The sequence below is a fragment of the Protopterus annectens genome, chromosome 11.part0, assembly GCF_019279795.1.
Source record: "Protopterus annectens isolate FY-2018-M chromosome 11.part0, PAN1.0, whole genome shotgun sequence".
NCBI classification, from domain to species: Eukaryota; Metazoa; Chordata; order Ceratodontiformes; family Protopteridae; genus Protopterus; species Protopterus annectens.
The window spans coordinates 403,521,012-403,547,574 of record NC_056745.1 but is presented as its reverse complement, the minus strand read 5'-3'; the positions used below and the strand labels follow the sequence as shown (position 1 = coordinate 403,547,574).

The 26,563-nt window shown below is 43.5% G+C and overlaps 1 protein-coding gene across 3 annotated transcripts in view; it reads left to right on the top strand.

Annotated features, from left to right (window-relative positions):
• The window catches only part of SCYL2 (SCY1 like pseudokinase 2), a 1,725,360-nt gene that overhangs the window by 1,220,601 nt on the left and 478,196 nt on the right, over positions 1–26,563 (top strand). For all 3 annotated transcript variants that reach the window (XM_044087896.1, XM_044087898.1, XM_044087897.1), the window contains one exon: positions 4,193–4,306. In XM_044087896.1, coding sequence (XP_043943831.1) covers positions 4,193–4,306 — 114 coding nt within the window. The remainder of the gene's footprint in view (positions 1–4,192; positions 4,307–26,563) is intronic.

Here is a 26,563-nt window from a genome sequence, read left to right as displayed (position 1 = left end):
TCAGCTAGAAATAAAAAAGCTAGAAAAAAGTGTCATCCAGGCAGTCCCAGCAGATCAACTAGGATCCGGAATCTACTCCAGATTTTTTTTGGTACCAAAAAAAACTGGAGACCCATTTTGGACCTCAGCAGATTGAACAACTCTGTACAAAAGACAAAATTTCGGATGGTAACACTGCAGTCCATTCTACCCTTTTTGGGCAGAGACAACTGGATGTGCTCCTTAGACCTCCAGGACGCGTACTATCATATAAAGATACACAGGCGCTCCAGGAGGTTTCTCCGCTTTCGGCTGGGAGCCAGTCATTATCAATTCAGAAGCCTGCCCTTTGGTCTCACCACAGCCCTCCGGGTGTTCACCAAATGCTTGGCAGTGGTCATGGCTCACCTGAGACAAAAAGGATTCCAGGTGTTTCCGTATCTAGACGACTGGCTCATTTCTGCTACCACCAAGCAGCATCTTATAATGGCCAGGGATTACACTATTCAACTTTGCAACAGTCTAGGTATTTCTATAAATTTTGCAAAGTCCTCCTTGTTGCCTTGTCAATGTATAAACTTTATAGGCGCCGTATTAAACACCACAGAAATGTCTGCAACATTACCACCTCAGAGAGTGACAGACATAAGGCAGAATGTTCAGTCCCTGTTTCAGCCCAACAGAGTTCTAGTCAAGCTAGTATTGAAAGCGTTAGGCCTCATGGCAGCGGCGATTCTTCTACTCCCATTAGCCCTCTTCCACATGAGGCTCCTTCATTGGATGCTGTTTTCTCAGTGGTCCTTTCAACAGCTACCAATGACTCACAACATTTTGATAACCCCATCTTGCAAGAATCATCTTTCCTGGTGGATGGTTTCCCCTCAGCTTTTTCAGGGCAGACCCTTTGTTCTCCCCCCCCCCAGTTGCCACGGTGACAACGGATGCTTCCCTGATGGGGGGGGGGGGGGCATTATCAGGGCAGGACGGTCTAGGGCACATGGCAACAATCAGAACGCCACCTGCACATAAATGTCCTGGAGATGAGGGCGGTGCTTTTGACTTTGCAAGCCCTTCAGAGCTCTCTTCCCACAGGGACTATAGCAATTCAAACGGACAATATGTCTGTGGTGTGGTACATAAACAAGCAGGGCAGAACAAAGTCCTACCCCCTATGTCGAAAGCACTCGGACTTTGGCAATGGGCGATTTCCTCTCAACGGTTTCTGATAGCAACGCACATCCCCGGGAAGTCCAACGTCATAGTGGACAGATTGAGCAGAACTATCCTCATGCCTCACGAGTGGTCTCTAAATCAAGCGGTAGCAGACAGAATATTTCAGAAGTGGGGCCAGCCTTGCTGCGATCTTTTTGCAACTCCTCAAAACAGCAAGTGCCTCGATTTCTTCACACTCTTCCCTCCACCAGACCATCCCCCAGAGACACTCTTGTTCACGATTGGCCCCGGGGTCTTCTATATGCCTTTCCTCCCTTACCATTGATCCCGCAATTAATTCAGAAAGCAACCGCATTGAGATCCAAAATGATCCTCATTGCCCCATTTTGGCCTCGACAAGTATGGTTTCTGTTCCTGCACAGTTACCTACTGGAACAGCCTTGGCATCTGGACCGCCTTCTGGATCTGTTGACCCATATCACGGGCAGCTGCATCAGTCTCTTCATTCCCTCAACCTCACAGCTTGGTTGCTCCACTTCCAGCCATAGCCAGGCTTCCCCTTATTTCTCCTCCTGTTCGCGATATCATTCTGGCTTCCCATAAGTCCAATACTAGGAAGACGTATGAGAGTAAATGGAAGCGTTTTTCGCACTGGGCACAAACTAGGTCTTTAGATCCTTTCCATGCACCCATTCATAAGGTTCTAGACTTTCTGGCGGAGCTTTTTCATTCAGGGTCATCGTCGGCCACTATCAGGGTACAATTAGCGGCCATTGCTAATTTTCATGTTGGGCTCTCGGAAGCAAATATTATGTCCCACAAACTCTGTAAAGCCTTCCTCAAGGGCATCTTTTTGCTTAGACCTCCATTTAAAGATCCACCTCCACAATGGGATTTGAATTTAGTTCTAACCTCATTGATTCTGCCTCCTTTTGAACCTGCAGCTTCTTGCTCCCTCAAGCTTCTTTCTTGGAAAACTCTGTTTTTAGTAGCCATAACATCTGCCAGAAGAGTATCGGAACTTCAAGCCTTGTCTGTCCGTCCCCCTTATTTGGTCTTTCACTAAGACAGGGTAACTCTCAGAACAAACCCTTCCTTCCTACCGAAAGTGTCCTCGGAAGCAAATCTAAACCACTCCATTGACTTGCCTGCCTTCTTCCCAGACTATGCCAACAGGGCTGAACAGAAATTACATTCATTAGATGTTCATCGCCAATTAAGGTTTTATCTAGACAGGACAAAACAACTCAGAAAGTCGGACCAGCTCTTTCTCTTATGCTGCAGGAAAGAAAGGGCTTCCGGTATCGAAGGTTACTCTTTCCAGATGGTTGACATCTATTATTACCTTTGTCTATGAGTTGAGACACAAGCAACTTCCATCTAGGCCTAAGGCTCATTCAACCAGGGCACTATCAACATCAACGGCATTTCAAGCAAGGTTACCACTAGATGCCATATGTGCAGCAGCTACATGGGCTTCCAAACATACCTTTATTGCCCATTACAAACTTGATATAGCCTCCAGAAATAGAGCTGACTTTGGTTCCACTGTACTCAGGAGTCTGTTCCATTGAGCCACCCAGGAATAAGATGCTAGGGACGCTGTCCCATCCAGCAAGAATGAATGTGAGAATGACAACTTAACATTAAGAAGTTATGTTCTTACCATAACGTTCCATGTTAGTTGTCTTCTTCTCACCTTCTTTCTTGCGTCCCTCCATCCTGCCCCCTAGCCTGGATAGACTTGAGGTCTCTGAGTCCTTCCATTTCTGGAGATACAACATGTTATGGTTTCCCCGTATCCTTAGTGTTACCAGCAGGAAGCCCGTACTTGCAAATGAGGATTATGATATTATATTTATACTATGTCTTAGCTTCCAAACGAGTTCTGGGGAGTTAGCGCATGGTATTGTGGGTTATAGGGCTGCCTCGAGCCGGTAAAAAATAGCTCTCGAGCTATAGTATAGGCCCATCCACCAAGAAAGAAGGCGAGAAGAAGGCAACTAACATGAAACGTTATGGTAAGAACATAACTTCTTATTATAGGCTATAATTAGAATTAAGTCATGTCACATACACACTGAGTAATCTTCAGTCTTTAGTTAGAAAATCTTTGCTGCCTGCTTCATTGACATGAACTAAAGTATTTTGTGTTTGAGCTTGGGTCTTTCACATCTGAAATGACTGCAGAAGGTCAGACAGAAGGACACCTACTGCTCCAGGGGAAACTTTGAAGTTTGCTCATTAGTGTAGTGGACAGCCCTTTATTTGTTGCACTTATTGACCAGCCACATCTGTCCTAGCCAGCAACACATTTCTGATAGATGATGACATAAACCTTCACGGTCAGTCACTGGCTGAGCTGCAGTGAAAGGGCAGATACCCAGCATATGCTTCATTCATTATTTTATGCAACATTCCAAAGCATAGAAGCTGGTCTTTGCTTCTTTTATGACTGCATTCACTATAGAATAGTTAATACATTGGATCTAGTATTTCATGACTTTACTATAACCGCGTGTGCAGTTATACTACACATACCTTTTCCAGACCATTGTGTAATATATTACGTAGCTGTTATTTTTCAGATGTACTTTTGGACTAGACATCTATTGCTAAACTAGACTAAAATTTGTCTTTGTTTCAATTACACTTTACCTGTCATGCAGTGGTTTTCCCAGCTTCTGTTTTCCCAACTTCACTTGCCTTCCATTGTTAAAATGTACTGGTACAGGAGGATGAAACATTACCTTATTGTGATAACCCATTTCTCCTGAGCTAGTATGGCTGAAATTCACAATACCTTGAATAGTAATGATGAACAGTGTATATACATGGGAAGCTTGTCTTGTACAGTGGGTGAAGTTTTCAGTCTTCCTGTTCACAGTTATGTATGTATTAATGTCTTATAATGATCATATCATCTTTTGATGAAAGTATTGCTGTGTTGTTGTTATCACAATGTTTCCCGTATTGTATTCTTTTTCAAAATGTGATGTATGATTTGCTTTAGAGTAATGCTGACATTATTTGTTTACAGGAACTTTGTTTAAACATCATTCCAACTTTTGCAAACCTCATAGATTATCCAGCCATGAAAAATTCTGTCATCCCACGGATAAAAAATGCCTGTTTACAGACCTCATCCCTTGCAGTAAGTAAATCTGTATTACAGTATTATGAATTGTGTTATACGAGTGCATGTTGATAACATTTGTGTCTGTCTGCACTGTCAGGTTGGGTTTACAGCTACTACAGTGTACTGACTGCCTTCAGACTTGCAGTTGAATGAGATGCATTGCAGCGGAGACAAGTTTGGCATACTCCATAATTGCTTCCCATCCTCACATTGCTGCTAGAATTCAGATTTGCCATATTGCTTGCATCATCTTACTTGTTTAGCTTTTTGAGATAGAATGATGATCTTCCTGTTTCACTGTTGCAGTCACCACCTGTGATATATTCCTGCTGTGGTAGCCCTCGGCCGGCCCGAATACTAGAATCAATGTTTTTCTGCATCGGCTACTGTTGCTTGCTGACTGATGTCAGGTTGTCAGTGCTATAAAGCAAGGCAGCCAACGTCATTACATAAGTCTTTCTTGCCATGGAGCCCATAGCAGAAGCAGTTCACAAGTGTGCCGGTCGGTCGCTACCAGAGTTTGAATTGCAGCTAAAAACGTCTAAAGCTAAGTACCCCATAGGGGATCCTTTTTTCATGCACTAACCGATGTCCGAATAAGTTTGCAATTGTCTCGCCTGTAGAAAGCAAATCCCACACCGAGACTTCCATTCATACTGCATCATTTGTTTAGGCCCAGACCACGACATCCCCCGTTGCAGGTTCTGTGCCCTCTTTAACACGAGAACCATTCGTCGTAGAGCTCTTATTATAGCCAGGTATTTTCGTCTTCCATCTTCGCATTCCGAAAATGGCATCAGTCAGCCAACAGTCGGTAAACATTCCAAAAAAACGTAATGATAAAGATAGCGACAGACAACACAAGGCTAAGCCTTCCAAGGACTCTACTGCTAAGCAGGTCCTCAGTTCTCCAGAATTCAGTGAGGTGACTTCGCAGCTCTTGATACCTGATACAATACCTTTGCAGGGCTCTACCGAGACCCTTTCGGAGTCCGGTATGCCACAGAAATCTTCTTAGTCTTCGGAGCCTTTGGTTGTCTTTGCCTCGGTTGAGTCCGGTGCAGCGAAGCAGGCACCAGCTTCCAAGGAGGGTTTTTGCACTAGCAAGTCTAGACAAAAACTGACGTCTTCTCATCCACCTACCGTTTCTCTCAGACCGATTGATACTCTTAGGCCTAGAAGCAGGGCCACTCCTAGGAAATCTAATTCTAGCCACCATCTTACTCCTGCTCCACCACCCCAAGCTCAAATGCTTAAAATGGCAGAGGATCTTATCTCCCTTATCAGGGGTAGTCAGGCCACAACTTCTAAAAGGAAAATAGATCCTTCTCCTGAAATACTGACCGAACAGGATTCCGAAGAGTCTGATTATTCAGATTTTGAAGAGGAACAACAAATTCTGGCTGCTTATGAAGATTCAGATGCAGAGAAATCCATTCCTTCTGCCTATTCACCAGAAGATCTTTCCTTTGTGGAAACCCTTCATACCCTCAGGGAACATTTCCACTGGGAATCCCAGGACTTCCCTCAGTCTAAGAGAAGACTAAGAGAGTTTCTAGACCTTCCCCAGCACAGACCCTTGGCCATCCCCCCTATCTAAGAGGTGGTGGATGATGTCTTCATGAATCCAGCTTAGCTCCTGATGCCATCCCACCTGCTCCCAGTAAACCTGACTGGTATTACAGAGTACTGGATTCTCACAAATACCTGTACAGAAATCCTACTGCAGACCCAGAGTTCATTACACAGGGGCCAAAAGGAGCTAAGGCTAGTTCTGCAAAGAATCCTATACCTTCTGACAAGGATTCCAGAGCTCTGGACAGATGGGGTAAAAAAGTATACATCTCTGCAACCTTTGTTATCAGAGCACTTGACTGTCAATTCCACATGTTAAAATATCAACAACACACTTTGGAACTATTAAAGTAAAGGATTTCAACCTTTCCTGACTGCCAATTCGAAAGTGTTGGGGCAGATTTTCTGTACTCTACTTGTCAAGTGGCCAAACACTCATTACACTGTGGATATGATGCCCTAGAAGCCTCAAGCCAGGGCAGCAGTGTCAGGATCTGTCATTAGGAGACATGCATGGTTGAAGGAACAACCTCTCCCTGATCATGTCATATCTAAATTAATTGATGCACCCTTGGATAAGGACCACTTGCTTGGAGTAAAAGCAGAAGAGGTGCTTAAAAAGATGGAGGACAAAGCAAAATCTATGCAAACAGTAAAAGATTTCTTTCAGGTACATCCTCCAAAGTTCAGCAGGAATTTTACCTTGAAACACTGGTCCTTTCCTGCACCTAGCAGACAGGGATGCGGTAAGCCCCCCAGGGACAGACCACCCAGGCTCCTATTCCAGGGACAGCAGAGAACCAAACAGTGGACCACTTCTGCTCCAAAGGCAGGGAGTTCTAAGCCCATCCCTCTATGGCAAAAACACTCAATGACTCCCTCTCCTCCCTTTTCACTCACCAAAAACTAGGAGGAAAGCTCTCCCTCTGCAAAGAAAATTGGCTTTCTGTAACAAAGGACTAATGGGTCTTGAAGATCATTTTTCAGGGATATAAATTCTCCTTCCATAAACTCCCATTTCCAAGAGGGTACCCAGACTTACCTCCAAATCGGTGAGCAGAGGCATTGAAACAAGTCCAAACTCTCATATCCCAAGGGGCAGTAGAACCTGTCCCCTTAAATCAAACAGGCAAAGGCTTTTATTCCAGACTATTCCTTGTTCCCAGAAAAGAGGGCACTTGGCCGCCCATTCTGGAGCTATCCATTCTGAAATCCTCCCTGGTGGTCCCCAAATTCGAAATGCTAACTTTGCAGCAGCTGCTGCCTATGCTGACAAAAAATAACTGGTTAGTTACCCTAGATCTAAAAGATGCCTACCTCCACATCCCCATAAGGGAATCTTGCAGGAAATTCCTTTGCTTCAGACCAGGCTCTTTCAGATCTCTGCCCTACCCTTTGGCTTATCTACTCTTCCCAGGGTATTCACCAAATGCTTATCCATGGACATAGCCTTTTGTAGACAGAAAAATGTACAGATTTATCCTTAACTGGACGACTGTCTCATTCAGGCAGAGTGCAAAGAAAAGCTAGTCAAGGACCTTCTCCATCAAAACCCTCCTAACCTCCTTAGGGTACACCATCAATGAGAAGAAATCAAAGCAAATGCCCTCCTGGAAGATCGTTTTCTTGGGAGCACTGCTGGACACAGCATCCCAAATAGTCTTCTTGTCCCCAGAAAAGCAGAGCTTCCTGCATCTCTACTTCACCCAACTGTCTTCCAGAAGTCACCTCACTGCGAGGAAGTTCCTGCAAGCCTTGGAGTACATGGCATCTTGCATCCCTCTAATTCCTCTAGCTAGGCTTCACATGAGAAAACCTCGGTGGTGTCTAAAGAACCTTTGGTGTTAGCACTCTTAACCTCTAGAGACCTCTCTCTCCCTCTGATCCCCTGTATCAGGGCCGAGTTTCTCTGGTGGGCAGGGGCTTGTGCCAAGAACAAGGGTCTTTCCTTCACCCTCTGCCCAACCGAGCAGACCATTACCACCGACGCCTCAGACATTGCTTGGGGCGCACACCTAGAAGGCAGGTGCACCCAAGGTCTTTGGGATGCCCAGCACCTTCCCTTACACATCAACCAGAAGGAAATGATGGCAGTACAAAAGGCTCTGACATCCTTCAAACCCCATCTCAAGCCTGGGATTCTCCTTATCAAAACAGACAACACCACAGTAATGTGGTACATAAACAAACAGGAATGGACCCAATCTTGCCCTCTGTGCAGGCTAGTCATGAACCTCTGGCTGACAGCCTCTTCCATGAGATTACACCTAATAGCCCAATACCTACCAGGGATCAACAACACCCTGGCAGACCACTTAAGCAGAAACTTACTGGACCCCCATGAATGGCAGCCCACAGAAAAATCTTTTTACAAATCACTCAGGAGTGGGGGACTCCGGAGGTGGATCTCTTTGCTTTGCATCTCAACCATCAGCTGAAGAAATTCTGTACCAGGGAGTATCACCACTTATCGTGGAAGGTGGATGCCTTGACCTTCCATTGGAACTCCCTCTTTGTGTACGCATTCCGTCCTCTGCCTCTTATTCCCAAGGTACTGATCAAAATAAGGAAGGAGAGACCAAAGGCCATCCTCATTGCTCCAGATTGGCCCAGACAACATTGGTACCCCTTACTGCGCAGCCTGACATTTCAGCCTCCCAGGCAGCTTCCCCTGATCTCAGACCTCTTGACTCAGGTGAGGGGGGGGGGATGCTGCACCCAGAATTGAAGAACCTCAAACTATCAGCTTGGCTAATGCTCTAAAGGCAAACAAGGGACCCCTGTTAAGCAAACAGGTCCTAGACATTATCACAGAGGCCAGAAGGCCCAGCACCAGAAAATCTTACGCAGGAAGATGGAAAAGATTCTGCTCCTGGAGCCAGTCCAGAGGGGGCAATACCTCACAACCTTCCATCCCTCTTATCCTGGACTACCAAGTGGAGCTACTTAATAGTGGCCTTCTCCTTCTCTTCTATTAAAATACACGCCTCAGCCATTTCAGCTCATTTTGATACAGATCAGCCCCTGCTCTCCCATCCTTTGATTAAACAATTCCTCAGAGGGGCTTCCACTATCAGACCTCTCAGAAGGCCACCCACGCCAGCCTGGGACCTGAATTATGTTTTGGAAAAACTTACTTTACCACCCTTCGAACCTGCTGCTACCTCTCCTGGAAGACTGCTTTTCTCCTAGCTATTACCTCCGACAGAAGAGTTTCAGAACTTCAGGCACTGATGGCCATTGAGCCCTTCATCATTTTCCATGCAGGGTCTCCCTGAGCACTAATCCCTCCTTTATGCCCAAGGTGATATCTAATGTAACTCTCAACCAGTCCATACATCTACCCACCTTCTTTCCTAACCCTCAAAACAAGGGGGAAAAATAAAATGTTGCACTCACTGGACGTGCACAGACAGCTCAGATACTATCTGGATCATACTAAACCCTTCAGGAAAACAGATCAACTAGTTGTCAGCTTTTCTCCAGGGGCAGAGGGGAAGCCCATTTCCAAGCAAACCATTTTCAAATGGATATCACACTGTATCCATTTCTGTTGCATATTACATGGGAACCCCCCCCCCCCAAATCTATTCAAACCCACTCCACTAGGGCAGCATCCACTTCCACAGCATTCCTCAGAGGAGTTCCCACCAGGGACATCCTGGAAGCTGCCACCTGGACTTCTGTCCATACCTTTACCAAGCATTACCATCTACCTCTATTTTCTAAGGCTAGGGCAGAGTTTGCTTCTGTAGTTCTGCACGGCTTGCTGACCCATGCGTAGGTCTCTTGCTAATCCTACCACCCCTCTCCTCAGCTTTGGGAGTCCTCCCACAGGTGATGACTGCAACAGTGAAACACGAAGAACATAGTACAGTTGTGAACACGTAACATAACTTTAGATGTTCATGTGTATTCACTTATTCACTGTTGCAATCCTGGTTTCCCTCCCTCCTTCCCCCTTATATCGTCTTTTTTTAGGGAGACATAAGCTTCTCACGGTGGCTTTTAGCCACCAGGACCACTTTACCATATTTACTTTAGCTTCTGACTGGTTAGGGCAAGAAAAACTGATGTAATGGCATTGGCTGCCTTGCTTTGTAGCACTGATGACCTGACGTCAGTCAGCAAGCAACAGCAGCCGACGCAGAAAAAACATTGACTCTGTTATTCGGGCTGGCCGAGGGCTACCACAGCAGGGATAACCCACAGGTGATGACTGCAACAGTGAATGCACTCGAACATCTACATTTATGGTAAGTGTATACAACTGTACTTTCTGTATTTTCTGAGCAGTTTCTGGAGATAAATTTGTTGTCCTGCATAATGAAGTTGTACAGTACAATTTTATGTAATTCAATTACAAAACTGAAACTGGCATCACAGAATCTCTTGACTTACTAGGAGTTTATTTGAAGTGTTGTATATTTCAGAAGTTAGAAACACTATTTACTATCGAATGTATTATTGGCTATGTCTTATTAATTAATAGCTTTTATTTTTTATTGAATTTAGTGTAAGTATAATGTGTTTGGAGAGCAGGGAAAGCCATAGTCTTGTGTTTTTTTGTCTTATTAAAGTTTGCCAGATACAGTAGTCTAATTTTCTTCATCTTTGGCACCCAGAGAAGGAACTTAGTTTCTCTGGAGATAACATCTTTCTGCTGTTTAGGGAAGACATTGTACTAGCCAGACAAACGTAATACTTAAATTAACTCTAATAAGGTGTGTGTTTTGTTTTCTGCACCAGAAATACGTGGTACTCAAGATTTTCTTCAGGACAAACGCACAGCACATCATTTTATTTTAGAATTAAGCTTAACTGTAAACATTTTTATTCAGTTATGTCATGGTAATTGTCATACAAGCTGAAGATAAAGGTTTGAAATCTTTATTGCTTAGCATCTTGTCCATGATTTTTTGTTATACTTCCATTGTTTCCTGGGATAGGCTGTTCACTTTTGACCCAGAACAGGATAAAACTCTTGGCAAAAGATTAATGCTCATTTGTATCTTTGTTTAGCATTCCCATACATTTGGTTTGTCGATTATCTTCTCAGTTGGTATTTATTTTGCTTTTTAATTATATTCAGAGTTTTTTTTCCTAGTGAAAATGAGCAACTTATTTTCTTTGGCTGTCCTCCCTTGTGTGTGTGTGTGTGTGTGTGTGTGTGTGTGTGTGTGTGTGTGTGTGTGTGTGTGTGTGTGTGTACATATATACAAACATACATGCACACACACATGTCATATTCTTCTTATGTGGTAGATAAAGTGCTACATTAGTAGAGAAAATATCCATAGCATATTAGCAGCAGACTACATTTTTTCATTTTTATTGTGCTCCAAGCCCCATTGCTTTCCAGCTACTGCATTCTGAATTAATCCTTTAACTGCAACCAAATCAGTCGCTGAGATAAAATGGCCCCACCTCCATTTTTTTGGTTTTAAAATTGTGAAGAAACTGTGGATGTTCTGTAGTCCTATCTCGCCTTCATTCTTACTTATGGGTTCAGAGCCGATCCTCGGTTCCGACTCAGCCTATTACAAAGCTCAAAGTCTCTTAGTTGGCTCATGGCTAGGTAGGTATCCCATAGTGCACCAGAACAATCCCCAGATCTCGTTTGCCGCATCTACGAGTTCAGCTTCTTGCTTGGCCATGGCTAAGTTTAAAATTATTATCACATTACTGTTTACCTATATACAGCATGAAGTTATGGGAAAGAATAGTGGAAGCTAGGTTAAGAAGGGAGGTGATGATTAGTGATCAGCAGTATGGTTTCATGCCAGGAAAGAGCACTACAGATGCGATGTTTGCTCTGAGTGTTGATGCAGAAGTACAGAGAAGGTCAGAAGGAGTTGCATTGTGGCTTTGTAGACTTAGAGAAAGCATATGACAGGGTGCCTAGAGAGGAGTTGTGGTATTGTATGAGGAAGTCTGGAGTGTCAGAGAAGTATGTAAGAGTGGTACAGGATATGCACGAGGGTAGTGTGACAGTGGTGTGGTCTGCGGTGGGAGTGATGGATGCGTTTAACGTGGAGGTGGGATTGCATCAAGGATCAGCTCTGAGCCCTTTCTTATTTGCAATGGTGATGGACAGGTTGACAGACGAGATCAGACAGGAGTCCCCGTGGACTATGATGTTTGCAGATGACATTGTGATCTGTAGTGGGAGTAGGGAACAGATGGAGGAGACCCTGGAGAAGTGGAGATATGCTCTAGAGAGAAGAGGAATGAAGGTGAGCAGGACTAAGACAGAATATGTGTGTGTGAATGAGAGGGAGGATAGAAGAATGGTGAAGATGCAGGTAGTAGAGGCGACGAAGGTGGATGAGTTTAAATAGTTGGGATCAACAGTTCAGAGTAATGGTGAGTGTGGAAGAGAGGTGAAGAAGAGATTACAGGCAGAATGGAGTGGGTGGAGAAGTGTGTCAGGAGTGATTTGTGACAGACGAGTACCAGTAAGAGTGAAAGGGAAGGTCTACAAGAAGGTAGTGAGACCAGCTATGTTATATGGGTTGGAGACGGTGGCATTGACAAAAAAGCAGGAGTCAGAGCTTGACGTGGCAGAGTTGAAGATGTTAAGATATGCACTGGGTGCGACGAGGATGGACAGGATTAGGAATAAGTATATTAGAGGGTCAGCCCAGGTTGGAAGGTTTGGAGACAAAGCCAGAGAGGCAAGATTATGTTGGTTTGGATATGTGCTGAGGAGGGATGCAGAGTATATTGGGAAAAAGATGCTAAGGAGGAAGCTGCCAGGTAACAGGAAAAGAGGAAGGCCTAAGATAAGGTTTATGGCTGTGGTAAGAGAGGACATGCAGGTGGCTGGTGTGACAGAGCAAGATGCCGAGGACAGGAAGAAATGGAAACAGTTGATCTGCTTTGGCAACCCCTAATGGGAGCAGCCGAAAGAAGAAGACTGTTTACCTATAGTATCTTGTTCCAGATAGAGTTTAGCAGTGTTAGGAGTATTTTCAGACCTGCTGGTGTGTTTTTTGACTTTTAAATTAGTTAGTTGTTGAGAACTGTTTGGCCATTAGCCCTTGTTCTCTGTTTTTGGTATCGTGTGTTTTAGTTTTCTAATTAACATTGCGGATTTGCACTTATATTTGCTATTCTATTGTGTGCAGTGTTTTCTTGATTATTACAAAGTTAGAAATTTAGATATTTAGAGATTTAGCTTGTGTGCAGTGTCTTTTGATATTTTCTGACCTTTTTTCTATGACTTAGCCTATCTACCTAGGTCCGTTTAAGTTAGAGGACCTAGTTCTCTGCTTATTTCCTCTTTTCCTCAGGGCTAGGCCCGTTTAAGTTAGAGGACCTAGTCCTCGTTGTGCTTGTGTGTTCCTGCTTAGCTAGTTATTATGTCTAAAGAGTCTAAAGACCACAAACCTTCGTATTTCAAAAAATGTATTAAGTGCTCCCAGAAGATGTCAATTACGGATGGCCATAGTAATTGTGTTTATTGTCTCAGAGCCATTCATTTGCGGGAAACTTGTTTATTCTGCCATTCCTTCAGCTCCAGAGTTCTCCAGGAGTGGAAGAACAACTTAATTTTGTAAGGTCTCCTCAAGCCTTCCTTCGAGGAAGACTTAGCCAGTTCTTCTTCCTCCTCAAAATCACGTTCTTCAAAGAAAGAGAAAGTTAAGGCGGCCAAGAGGCATTCTCCGGCACTGTCTAGTGCATCATAACCTCCTCAAAAACTTTCTAAACTGGATAAGACTTCTACCTCCTCGGCTGCACTGTCCTTGGAGCTGATCAAGGTTGTAGATATTGGCACTTCAGTTTCGGCCCCAAGCATCTCGTAGCCGACTACTGAGAGACTGCATCAGAGCCGTTCCAGAGATCCCTTGCTGGTCTCCTCAACCTTAAGATCTCCATTTCTGCAGAGATCCAGATCGCCTACACCGTCATCCAGATCCTCCAGGAGCCTGTCAGATGAAGATGTGGTGAGAGTAGTGCTTAGACTCCTGAAGCCATCTGCCTTACCAAAAATGTTGTAGGCTCTGACCCAGTCTGTTCCGGACCCACCTGAGTCCACCCCCCCCCCAATTGTGGTTCCTCCTCCAAGCCATGTCAGGCCTTTGGAGCCGGAGTGTTCTGTACCACTTGTTGTGGAACCCTTGGTTCCAGCTCCCCTCGAGGCTGTCTCAGAGACGATTTCTGCTCTGACACCTTTGGTACCATCTGTGGTGTCTAGGAGGCGAAGCTCACTGGTTGGCCCCAACAGGGACACTTGGACCCGAACCTCCTCGGTTCCGAGTCTCCCTCTCGGTGTGTCGGCTAGGGTGAGCTCAGACGCTACATCCATCTCGGAGCTGATGATTTCCTCTGTTTCCTCAGAGCCGAGGCGGTCTTTGGAGCCAGAGAGATCTGCCTTCGAGATGATGAGGAGTGTGCTGTCTCACTCATCAGCTTCACACAAGGGTACCAACACTCTTCCCCCTCAGGCACCGACCTCTGTCTCAGCACCTACTCTCTCTCTGTTGACAGCAGAGACCCGCAGCCTTAGGAGCCCCCGGTTGGTGGCCCCCAGTCTTTCAAGACCTCCCGAGAATATCCTTCTGAGGAGCCCCCTTGGAAGAAGACGTGCAAGAGGAAGCATGTCAATTCCCAGGATGAGTCTGTTACCTCTGACACTGGCCTTGAGGAGTCAGAAGCGTCCTCCAAGTCATCCTCTGATGATGTCTCTTTTGTAGACATCTTAGAGATCCTTAAGCAGAGAGGCAGCTGGCCCACTGTTACCCCTTCTGATGAGGAGTCAGTGTACCTGAAGGCTTTCGGGTCTTGAACTTCAGCCTCTTGGGTGTCTCCACCTTTTAATGAACTTTTAGACCTTGTTAGTCGGAGGGTGTGGGAGACTCCTGATGCCTTGGAGCCAGTTCCCAGCAGACCCAATAAATTTCTGTGTGCCCTCAAAGAGAGAATTCTTATCCAACGGTGTGCCTATAGATGCCATGGTAGTGGCAGCAGCCACTAAGAAGGAGCTAGCAGAGACTTCATCTGTCCATCCGCCGAATAAGGAGTCTCGAACGATGGACAGATACGGGAAGAGCATCTTTTCTGCAGCGGCATTTGCACTCAGATCACTGAACTATCTAACACATTTTACGAGGCTTCAAAGAGATCTCCTTAAGGAGTTTGGTGATACTCTACAAGGTACATCTACTGAAGGAGTCCCTGAGAAGGTGTCTGCTCAGTTGTCCACCGTAAATTCCATCGTTATCTCCTCCATGAGGCTTTCTTATGCAGCTGATGGAGCGAGCAGGGTAGCGGGTTCAGGAGTTTCCCTTAGGAGACACTAATGGATGCACTTATGTAATTTTGTGGAGACATTCAAGTCTACCTTTACCAATGCCCCCTTTGACAGTTCTTCATTGTTTGGACCTAAGGTAAAAGATACACTCACCAGGTGCGAGCAAGAAGGGAAAACACACTCTGCCATGGGAGTATGTTTTACCGTCCCCTCTAGACCATATCCTAAGGGTCAGAGAGGTGGTAAGATGTGGTTCAAGAAGTTCCAGAGGTTTTTCCAGGATGCACAGGGTGACTCCTTCAGAGGCAGAGGAGGAGGAGCAAATTGTAGACGTCGCCCTAGAGGCAGGGGCAGCTCGCAAAACCAGGGAAGCAGCGATTCGTTTTGAGGCCGTCCCTGTCAGCGCTCCTGATGTGGGGCCCAGCTGTGCTTCTCTGGAGCCAGTCGGGGGTCGCATATCTTTGTATCCAGAAACCTGGCTAAACATCACCCAAGATAAATGGGTACAAAAAATTATCACCAGAGGTTACTCCATACCCTTTTCTCTTCCACCCCATGCTCCCAAGAAGATCTCGGATGTTCCACCCAATCACAGGGCTCAAGCAACTGTAGAAGTGAAAAAGTTGCTTGCAAACAAAGTCATCCAAACTGTCCCCGCAGAACAGATAGGATCCGGAACTTACTCCAGATTCTTTTTAGTGCCAAAACGTACAGGGGACTGGAAGTCCATATTAGACCTCAGCAAGCTAAACAAATCCGTAAAGAAGGCCAAGTTCCGGATGGTGACACTGCACTCAGTCTCTCAGGGAAAGACAATTGGATGTGCTCCATAGACCTCCAAGATGCATGCTACCATATAAAAATGGACAGAGCATCGAGGAGTCATCTACGCTTCTGGCTGGGAGCCAGTCATTACTAATTTCATGCTCTGCCCTTTGGTCTCACCACTGCCCCCAGGGTGTTCACCAAATGTATGGTGGTAGTGACAGCTCACCTGAGACGTCTAGGATTCCAAGTGTTTCCGTACCTGGATGGCTGGCTCCTGACCACCTCCACCAGGCATCTACTCCTACAAACCAGAGATTCCACTATCCAGCTTTGTTCCCAGTTGGGGATTACAATAAATTGGGAAAAGTCTGCCTTATCGCCCTCTCAATTTGTGACTTTTATAGGTGCAGAAATAGACACAGTCGCCATGTTAGCCCGTCTTCCTGCAGAAAGAGCGCAGAACCTCAGACAGCAAATCCTCTGAATACTTCCTGTTCAGAAAGTCAAGGCAAAGATGGTGCTAAAACTTTTGGGGACCATGGCATCCGCCATAATGTTAGTCCCTCTCACCAGATTACACATGCAAATTCTTCAGTGGCTTTCATCGTCCCAGTGGTCTTTTCAACAACTGCCTCAGTCTCACCACATCTTCATAACAGAGGCTTGCAAGAAGGATCTTCGTTGGTGGATTCAACCCGACCAGCTCACAGTAGGCACACCATTCCTTCCTCGCCAACCCGTTGCTACTGTGACCACGGATGCCTCCCAGATAGGGGGGGGGCATTATCTAGGCAGGACTATCCAAGGCACATGGCAAGATCATGAGGCTCACCTGTATATCAATGTCCTAGAGATGAGGGCAGTACTTCTGGCATTGCAAGCACTTCACAACTCTCTCCCTCTAGGCACGATAGCAATCTAATCAGACAATGTCAGTGGTATGGTATCTCAACAAACGAGGTGGAACCAGATCTTACCCCCTTTGTCGAGAGGCAATTCGTGTTTGAAAGTGGGCGATATCTTCCCAGCACGTTCTGGTGGCAATGCACATCCCAGGGACAACCAGTGTCATAGCCGACAAACTCAGCCGGGCAATCTTAATGCCTCACGAGTGGTCTCTGAATCAGGAAGTAGTGGAACAGATCTTCCGCAAATGGGGATGGCCTTGCTATGATCTCTTCGCCAGTCCGATCAACTACAAATGCAGCAGCTACTTTTCCCTTATCCCCCCTCTGGGGGAGTCACCGGGAGACGCACTTGTTCACGATTGGCCCCTGGAGCTCCTTTATGCTTTCCCTCCTTTTCCTCTCATATCCAAGGTGATTCAGAAAGCAAAGCTGTTAGGAAGCAAAATGATTCTCATCACTCCTTACTGGCCTCATCAGATTTGGTTCCTCTTTCTCGGGTCTCATCAACTAGATGATCCATGGACTCTGGACCCAGTGCCAGACCTCTTGACACACATGTCAAGCTCCCTTCACCCCAGCCTCCACACTCTCAACTTGGCAGCATGGCTGCTCCAATTCCATCCCTAGTCAGGCTTCATAATTTTTCACCTGCTGTGACCCACATCCTCACGTTTTCTCATAAACCTTCCACCAGGAGGTTATACTCCAGCAAATGGAGAAAGTTTTCTATCTGGGCTGAAGAAAGGAATGTAGATTCCTGCACTGCATCCATTACAATGGTTTTAGAATTTTTGTCTGAACTTTTCCATCAGGGATCTGCTGCTGCCACAATTAGGGTCCAATTGGCAGCGATATCTAATTTTCACATGAGTCTAACCTGATGTCACACAGATTGTGTAAAACCTTCCTTAAAGGTGCTACTTTGCTGAGACCTCCCTTTCAGGAACCGGTAGCTTCCTGGGATCTGAACTTTGTCTTGTCCAAGCTAACTTCACCACCCTTTGAGCCTGCCCATTCATGTCCTCTGAAATTTCTGTCTTGGAAGACTTTGTTTCTAGTAGCCATCACATCAGCTAGACGAGTATCAGAGTTACAAGCATGGTCTATAAAGCCTCCTTATCTGATTTTCCACAAAGACAAAGTTTCTCTTTGTACGAATCCTTCCTTTATCCCTAAAGTTTGCTCTCAAAATAACCTGAACCAAACTATAGAGTTACCAGTGTTATTCCCTAACCATTCTAACGCAGCAGAATACAAATTTCATCAGTTGGATGTTCACAGGCAGTTACGGTTCTACCTTCACAGGACTAAGGAACTCAAAGTCATATCAATTGTTCATATCCTTCTCTGATTCTAGACTAGGTCTGCCAGTCTCTAAAGTGACCCTATCGAATTGGATTTCGAGCTGTATTTTCTTTATTTACTCCTCCAATGGAAAAACTCTACCGTTCAGAATTAAGGCTCATTCTACCCAATCTCAGTCTACATCTGCTGCCTTCCAACCCAGTGTTCCAGTTGACAATATTTATGCAGCAGCAACCTGGGCTACCCCTCATACCTTTATTACTCATTGCAAATTGGACCTTACCTCTAGGGGTAGAGCCTCCTTTGGTTCCACAGTACTCAGGAGTATAATTTCCATGAGTCACCCAAGAATAAGGTGCTAGGGACGCTGTCCCATATGTAAGAATAAAGGTGTAATAGGACAACAGAACATAAAGAAGTTATGTACTCACCATAATGTTCCATTTTTTGTAGTCCATATCTACCTTCATTCTTACAAATCCACCCACCTACCCCCATCCTGGAAGGATCTGGATACAGGATAGTATTCCCTTGATAGGGTGGAGATCTTTCATTATTGTTGTTCTTTCTGAATAACCTTAGTTCCGTCTTTCTATAGTTTAGCAGCAAACAAGATCTGGGGATTGTACTAGTGCAGAATGGGATACCTACCTAGCCACGAGCCAACTAAGAGACTTTGAGCTTTGTAATAGGCAGAGTCAGAGCCGAGGATGGGCTCCGAACCCATATGTAAGAATGAAGGGCGGGATGGACTACAAACATGAAACGTTATGGTGAGTACATAACTTCTTTTTATACCATTAAAAAATACCCTTAATTAGTTTGGTATTAAAATCTAAACCCATTACAGTTGAAATACAGAATATTATAAAGAGGTAAAAGAACTGGAGGTAAGCTCCTTAAAAAAAGGAAGTGAGCAGGTTACATAGAAATAAATGGAATTTTTGAGAACAATATATTCTGAATAATGTCCAGAATGAGGAGTGAGTTTTAGGGGAAGGCAGGAATTAAGCAATTTATTTAATGTTGGAGTGAACAATAATTGTTAAAAACAAAACTGTGTGTGTGTAAACTGTATGAAAAATGTTGCGGTTTGTTTTTATTTCTGTTGATGTATGTATACCTGTGTCATTGTCTAAATTGTGTTTAATAAAGATGTTTAAAAATATTTCTTTATAGTGAATGCACTAATTATTTCTCCAAAATTCATTAAAATTTACCCTAACATGAAGTTAAAAGTGTCATGATGAGATGGTAGAAATGAGAAAACTGTCATCCCTTGTCTGCCTTACCACATAGCAATATGCCGTAGATAGGTAGTCTATAGCATTGTACTTTGTAACCTAAGCAATAATAGCATTTGCTAAGGTATAACCAGTGCCACTGCTTACTACAAATGTCTTGTCACTTAAGATTGAATTACCAGTAGAAGGTGACATGTTCCATGTAGTGGCAGTAATTTTCTTTCCGCAGGTGTTTTTTGGCCCATGACCAATGAAACCCATCTGTTGGTTAGCATGTTCTTTCCTTCCTTTCCCTAGCATCTCAGAATTCTAGGACACTGAGAGAATAGCTTGGATCATGGAAATCATATAACAGGGGCTTAGTGGATTTTATTATATATTTAACTTCACTCTCATTGTAGGTAGGTAGCATGTACACTGCTAAAGCAGGATTTGCAATATTGGCACTGGGTTTAGACTTGCATACATTGGACCTAATTACAGTTCAGTGTTTGGTAGAACTGGCATGCTCTTCTTATGACAGACTGTTGCTGATCCTGTTGTCTTGCAGGTGTCTTATACTGAAGCTTTGCCAGAACCATACCCAGTAATGAATGAGCTAGTTTTTCCAACTGACACCTGTCCTTCATGGCTGACACCTCTACTGCCCATTTCCTGCACAAACCCAGCGTTCTTGTTTAAAAATGCTTGAATGCAGTTCCTGGGTGAACAGTAAAAAGAACCATTGCTGCATTTGGTGGGGAAGCAGTATTATTGTATTTGAGTGGGATAAAAGTTTTCTATTTGGCCGTATTGTTTATACTTTACTGGGAATTGCCTGATAAGGCCTCGGAGGAGGCCATACTATAACTCATGAGAGTCTGATTTCACATGAGGAAGTAGCATATTTGTTTTTTGTGTGTGTGCGTGTGCGTGTGCGTGTGTGTGTGTGTGTGTGTGTGTGTGTGTGTGTGTGTGTGTGTGTGTGTGTGTGTGAGACAAAGATTTAAATGACATTATAATACCCATATCGTTCTGGGAATTGCCTACCAAGACACTGGGGGGAGGGCCAGGTGATAAAAATTAGATGCTGATTTGAGCTGGGAGGTAGCACTTCGATGTGTTAGAGTGGGATAAAGATACATGAGTTCTAACAATTGCAAAGTACTGGGAATTGTCCATTAAGCCATCAGGCAAATAGTAATACAGCAAGTACTGCTTTCAGAGAGGAAACAATATATTAGCTGTGATGTGATTGTGACCGCCTTTACTGGTTGTATTGTTTCAGCTGTATGGTATCAGAAAATGTTCATAAATATATCACTGTTGCAGTTGCTTAAGCTGTCTGGGTTTACCTCTCCTGTACTGGCCTGCTTCTCAGAGCTTTGGCCACCTGCCAGGAGCATGCAGGACATTTCATATGAGAGGCACGTGGAGCATTAAAAAAGCTTTTGAGGTTTATTTACTGCTGAAGTGAGTGCTTCTTTGGTGGTCCCCAATGTTATTCTTTCACTTAGTAGCTAAGATTTTCAAGATGGGCCAGATAAGTTCCCACTGGGGTAAGCCTTTCTTCTAAAATTTAATTTTATGTGAAAAGCTTATTTTTTTGGCAAGAATTGTGTATTAGTTGCTGTTGAAACAGAGAAAGGGAGTGTCAGTTATGTTAATGCACTTGTTGACAGTGCTTCTGTAAACTTTTTGTAAGCAAAAAAAGTTTATTGTATGACTAAAAAAGGAAAGAACTTTATACTTCTGGGGGACTTTTAGTAGTGTACTTAACTTAGAATCACTAGTTCTCCTTTTTTCATCCATAATGACTCTTCTGGGGTACACTACCCACCTTCCCATCCTTTTCCTTGGCTCATTTATGGAGCAGCAGTCTGTCTCAGTGTTGTTACCTTGTTGCCACATAAAAAGAAGAAACTTGCTAAGGAATCTTTTAGGGTTTGTCCGGCTACTTTATTGCCTAATCTAATAGTGGGTGATTCTGCTGTGGTTGGTAATTGCTCCTCAGACCAGCCATTTTATTCCATCAGTCCTCTTGTCATACCATTGTCAGCCACCAAAGACTGGGAGAAAGCCAGATCCTCTGCAGCTGTAGGGAAGGCTTGGGTGGATAAGGATGAAATGCTTCTTTTGCTGGCTGGGGAAGGTGCAGGTGAAGGGTCTTCAACTGGATGGGAGAGGGTTTTGGAAACTAGGATCAGTGGTGAACCATGTGCTTGGTGAGGAAAACTTCCAGCATCCTTTCTTTATCCCTATGGACAGGATAGATTTACTGGGTTTTACTAAGGAATAGATTTCTGATTTTTCCATACCAGATGAAATCTTAGGCAAGAAAAGGAAGAGTTTCTTCCCATTCTGACAGGATTTTCCATAAGGACAATCACTGAAGGGCTGAGGGATGTGCTTTAGGGGATTCTTCATAGTCAGAGCATTCTGATTCTCAAGAAAGCATAGCTTCAGACTTCCCCCTTCTCCGCAAAGATATCCTCCTCCTCTGTGCAACTCTGATGTCTGTGAGGAGTGACAGAATAAGGACTTTAATTTATTCTAGCCTCTCACTCTTCAGCACATTTACATACTCCCAGCATTGGTTGCTTGTAACAATTTGGCATAATTCTTTTGCATACCTTGTCTTTCTAACTGGCACCCCTCTCTCTCCTTGGATTCTGTCAAGTCTGCCCTGGGTGTTTTGAGGGACAAACCCCCCTACACACCCCTAACTGATATAACCTTTCTTTGGGGTCACACTATTTGTGGGGAAGGGGAGCCAAATTTAATGAGTCCACAGATCATCTCCTTGCTCACTACAGGCAACCATGCCCACACTCCCTCTCCCCCAAACTAGCCATATTAATAACTGCTTTGCCTAAATCATGGAATTACCCTTTGCTTTGATGCATAGCCTGGTCCTCCACTCAACACACACATATATACACATAGCCAGACACTTATGGCAATCACCGCTCTTGTGGGTCTGCCAGAAGTGGTGACATATGAGTCACTGTAATCAATTTCACTTGCAACTATAGGGCAGAAATAACAGCCACAGTAGCATACTTCACATCAATTATAGGTCACATTATCCCCAAGCTAATTTCCATAAGCATTAAACAAAAATGATAGAAGTGTATGATGCTGTAGGCAGTGTGCATTATTACTGCTGCTCACACATTTATATGGATTCTTGCCAGATAGTGAATAAAAGGAATCACCACAAAGGTATTTCAGCTTGGAGTTTCCCAACCCCTGAACTGATCCACAGCAATGACCACTTGACTGTGATCATCCTAACTGTCCTTTGCTTTTGTGCAACAACTGCTCCCCCCAATAGATAGCCACATCTGGTAATCACCTGTAAAATAGCCAAAGCAATGTAGATCAAGTTGCTGTTATAAGATTAATCACTTTGCTTTGCCCATAACTCACAGCTCACCACAAAAAAGTAATAGTGCTCAACCTCCAACTAAGCAGCGAGGGGGAAAGGCCCATAATTATTGACACACATGACATATTCCTCTCATGTATTTAGAAACGGGTTTTATATTAGTATACATTCTTCTGAAAAATATAAAGACTATAACTGAAAAGTGTTGTCATTATTAGTTTCAGCAGTCCTCACTGATTTACCAGAGAAGAAAGTTATGAGTTATCGTCAGCCCCTACCACAATGTACCTGTTTATGAAACCTTCTTCAGCCTATGCCCTATGGATGGAACAGTCCCTAGGAGACAGCAATATGACAGACCAAAACAACTTTGAAAAAAAAATTGATTTATTTTCTAACCTATTTTAAGTATAACCCAACAATAATAAGCCAAGCTGCAGGACTGATGTCTTTTTAAGACTGAGGTGGTTGAAGTAAATGCATCTACAGCGTCTCCTCCTCTTATATTTCTCTACTTCTTTGCTCAATAATTCTGGACAAAGCCAGAAATAATAGGGAGGACAAAGACCCCAAACCAGGGAAATTTTGTAGGAATTACTCTAATTAACTTTTAAAAATAATAAAATGACAGGCTTACATCAACAAGCATTTTTTGAACAACAAAAAGTATGAAACTCTAATGATTGCCATTATTGAATGTAGTCTTTCGTGCCTTGCGAAAAAAAAAAAAATTAACATTTTACAAGGGACAAGGCCAAAATATGAGGTATCAACCAAGGGGATAGCCAGGAATTTACACATTTTACACACTGGAGCAATATTACACCTGCTTGTAAAAGGGGCAAAAAGTATACATTATGCCAGAGCACTGAATTGCTGTGTTACATCTATACTGTACCCACCATAAAATGTATAGGCCATGAGTTGCCACTGCATTACATTATCTCTTTTCCACATCACATAGACTGGCATTTGGTTGCAGTGATGCACTGCAACAAGTCTCTGTAAAACAACCAGAAGACTTCACTTCCAAGGCAGTACTGTGGCAAACCTCTGTACCACGTCACGTCTGCCAGTTTTGTAGACGTGCATGGACTTATTGCATTCAGCACCAAGTGCCTGTGCCATATTCCAGCAGCCATTTTCAGAGTTTCATCCACACATGTTCATAACCAAGCCTACACTACATCATGACAACTAGTCTTTACAGGTCCATTCACACAAATAACCATATGCAGCACTAAGAAGCCTCTTGCTACAACATGGAAGTTGCTCCAGAGGGCATTCAAGCAAGCTAAGCTAACATATGCAGTATACCTTAAAACTCAGCCCATGGCAAGAGTAACATACATCTAAATGCAACAAAATGAGCACTTCTAAACTGAAATACTTTAACAAGACAATCCTTTTAAAGCTACAAGATGTGGTCTCAAAATTCAAATGCAAAATTTCCAGTCCCAACTGTCACTTATAACAATGAATTTTACTCCAGTTTAATATATATATATATATATATATATATATATATACACACACACACACACACACACACACACACACACACACACACACACACACACACACATATATCTTGCCGGAATGCAACATTAATAAGATGTATAATAAATGTAGAAATTCTAATAAATGCCTGTAATAAATCAAACTCTACTGTACTGTATTAATGGCTCTGTCACAAAGCTTGGCAAAAATATGAAAGTTACTATAAGGAGGGTTATCTGCAGTCAAACACACTGTGGAACACAAATTAAATTTATTAACTGCAGTCAAACAAAGTTGCATATCCTTATTTAACTCCTAAAATTGTTCAGCTTAAGCATCACCACAGGATATGGTCCTAAGTAACTGAAAATGGCTAGCATTATGCCCCTCCACAAGAGGCCCCACCATTGATCTCAGAAACTATAGACCCATGTGCCTAATAAGTTTAATTATATAAACTCTGATATAAAACAGTAAATAAATAAATGCTTTAGACCCACAGTAGTATGGTTTTATCAAAAGGAGATCATGTCTAATTTAGAAAACTTATTTCAGAAAGCCACTGAAGCTGTAGATAGCAGTCACACTTTTCATACAGTATACCTCAATCTAGCTAAAACCTTTGACACTGTTTTCCGTGTTGATATTCCAAATAAACTTAAATGCCGTAATGTAAACCCTTATTTTTTTTAACCACTTCTGTTAAGCTATCACTTAAAACCTAGGCAAAAATACATTAATAGAAATAAAATGTTAACATTTTTCCATTTACATATATTAGATATCACATATATTTTCTTTCTTTATCACTATCATCAGTCAAACATTACATAAGTAGCTCATTTCCTTTCTTTATTTAAATCATATTCCTCCTACCGAACATTATTCTGCATGTATTGTTCTGACAATGTCCATTTATTTCTACATGATTTGTTCCTTCACTTTTCTAAAGATCCCTCTTCCAGTTTTTATTTATTTTACAGTATTCAGTTCTTCAAATACTGTTGGTTTAGACTTTGATTTCCATTTTCTAGTAATTGTTTGTTTTGGTTCATAGGAGGTTACTAGGCTAGCTGCTCTAGAGCCTTTACAAGTCTAGCCATGTTAATCTCAAATATCCCCATTTGTTCTTTTTGGGTAGTTTGCAGTACAAATTTACTAACAATGCAGGTCTGTGATCAACACCAGCTACCCCTGTCCATGAGGGACATAGCTACCACCCCAAGGGTGAATTTGCGGTCTCCCATCCAATTATCTAGGTTGCTTTTGAATAGGGTCCGTGAGGAGCTCTGTTTTACATGAATAGGAAGTCTGTTCCAGAGAAGTTGCAGCCTCTGGGAGATCTATCTTGTCTCTCTGCTGTGTTGCGTTAATGTCACAAGCTAGGTTGAGATCCCCAAAGCAAGTGACTGTAGTGCCATTTGACTTGCGGACATGCAGTATTTCCATTAGGGCAGGGTTGGAAACTGCCTATAGACCAGGCACAAGTCACCTCTCAGCAAACTATAAGATACAGAGTAAAGTGACAGCCCTTTTAGCTTGTCCATGTAGGTCATGGTTTGGAGTCCCTGTATTTTCTTAGTGAGAAACCTCTACAATCTCTCCGTCTTCTGCAGGTGTCTGGTGAGGTACATGTCAAAGGGTGGTTATACTCTATTAGTGGTCTGATGAGGGTCGAGTACAGTGGAGTTGTAACATCTCTTGACATGGATGCTGTGCCCTTGTTTTTGAGGTGGGCCACATAGAAGGCTTTCTTTACCACTATGGAAACTTGGTGGTCAAAGTTCAGATTGCTGTCAACCTGTGTTCCCAAGTCTCGCACCACTGGGTTGGAACTTGGTGGGGATGGGTGTAGTATTGTCAGTATTGTAATTTGTAGGGAATTCTGTTTTGCCAAAGGGAATAATAATGCATTTAGTTTTAGATCATGGCTTTAGCACCAGTCATTTCTTTGTGCTAGCCCTTCCTGTAATATGTTGACATCATTGGGGGACTTAGTAATTGCTCCCAGTTTGCAATCATCAGCTAACTTGGTTAGCCAAACGCTGTCTACTTTGGCCTGGATTTCTGAGAACTAGATGTCAAACAGGTAAGGGGCCCAGCACAGACCCCTGTGGTACTCCACTGGTGACTGATCTACTGGTGGAGGTGGAGTCACCAATTTTGACAATGTGTGTTCTGTTGGTGAGCCAGTTGGCTACCCATCTAGTAGCATAAGGGTTAATGCCTATCTGGGAGAGTTTCTCAACGATGCCAGAGTAGAGAATTGTGTCAAAAGCCTTGCCAAGCTTGAGATAGGCTGTGTGCACTGTCTTACCTTTGTCCATAGCTTTGGTGACATTCTCA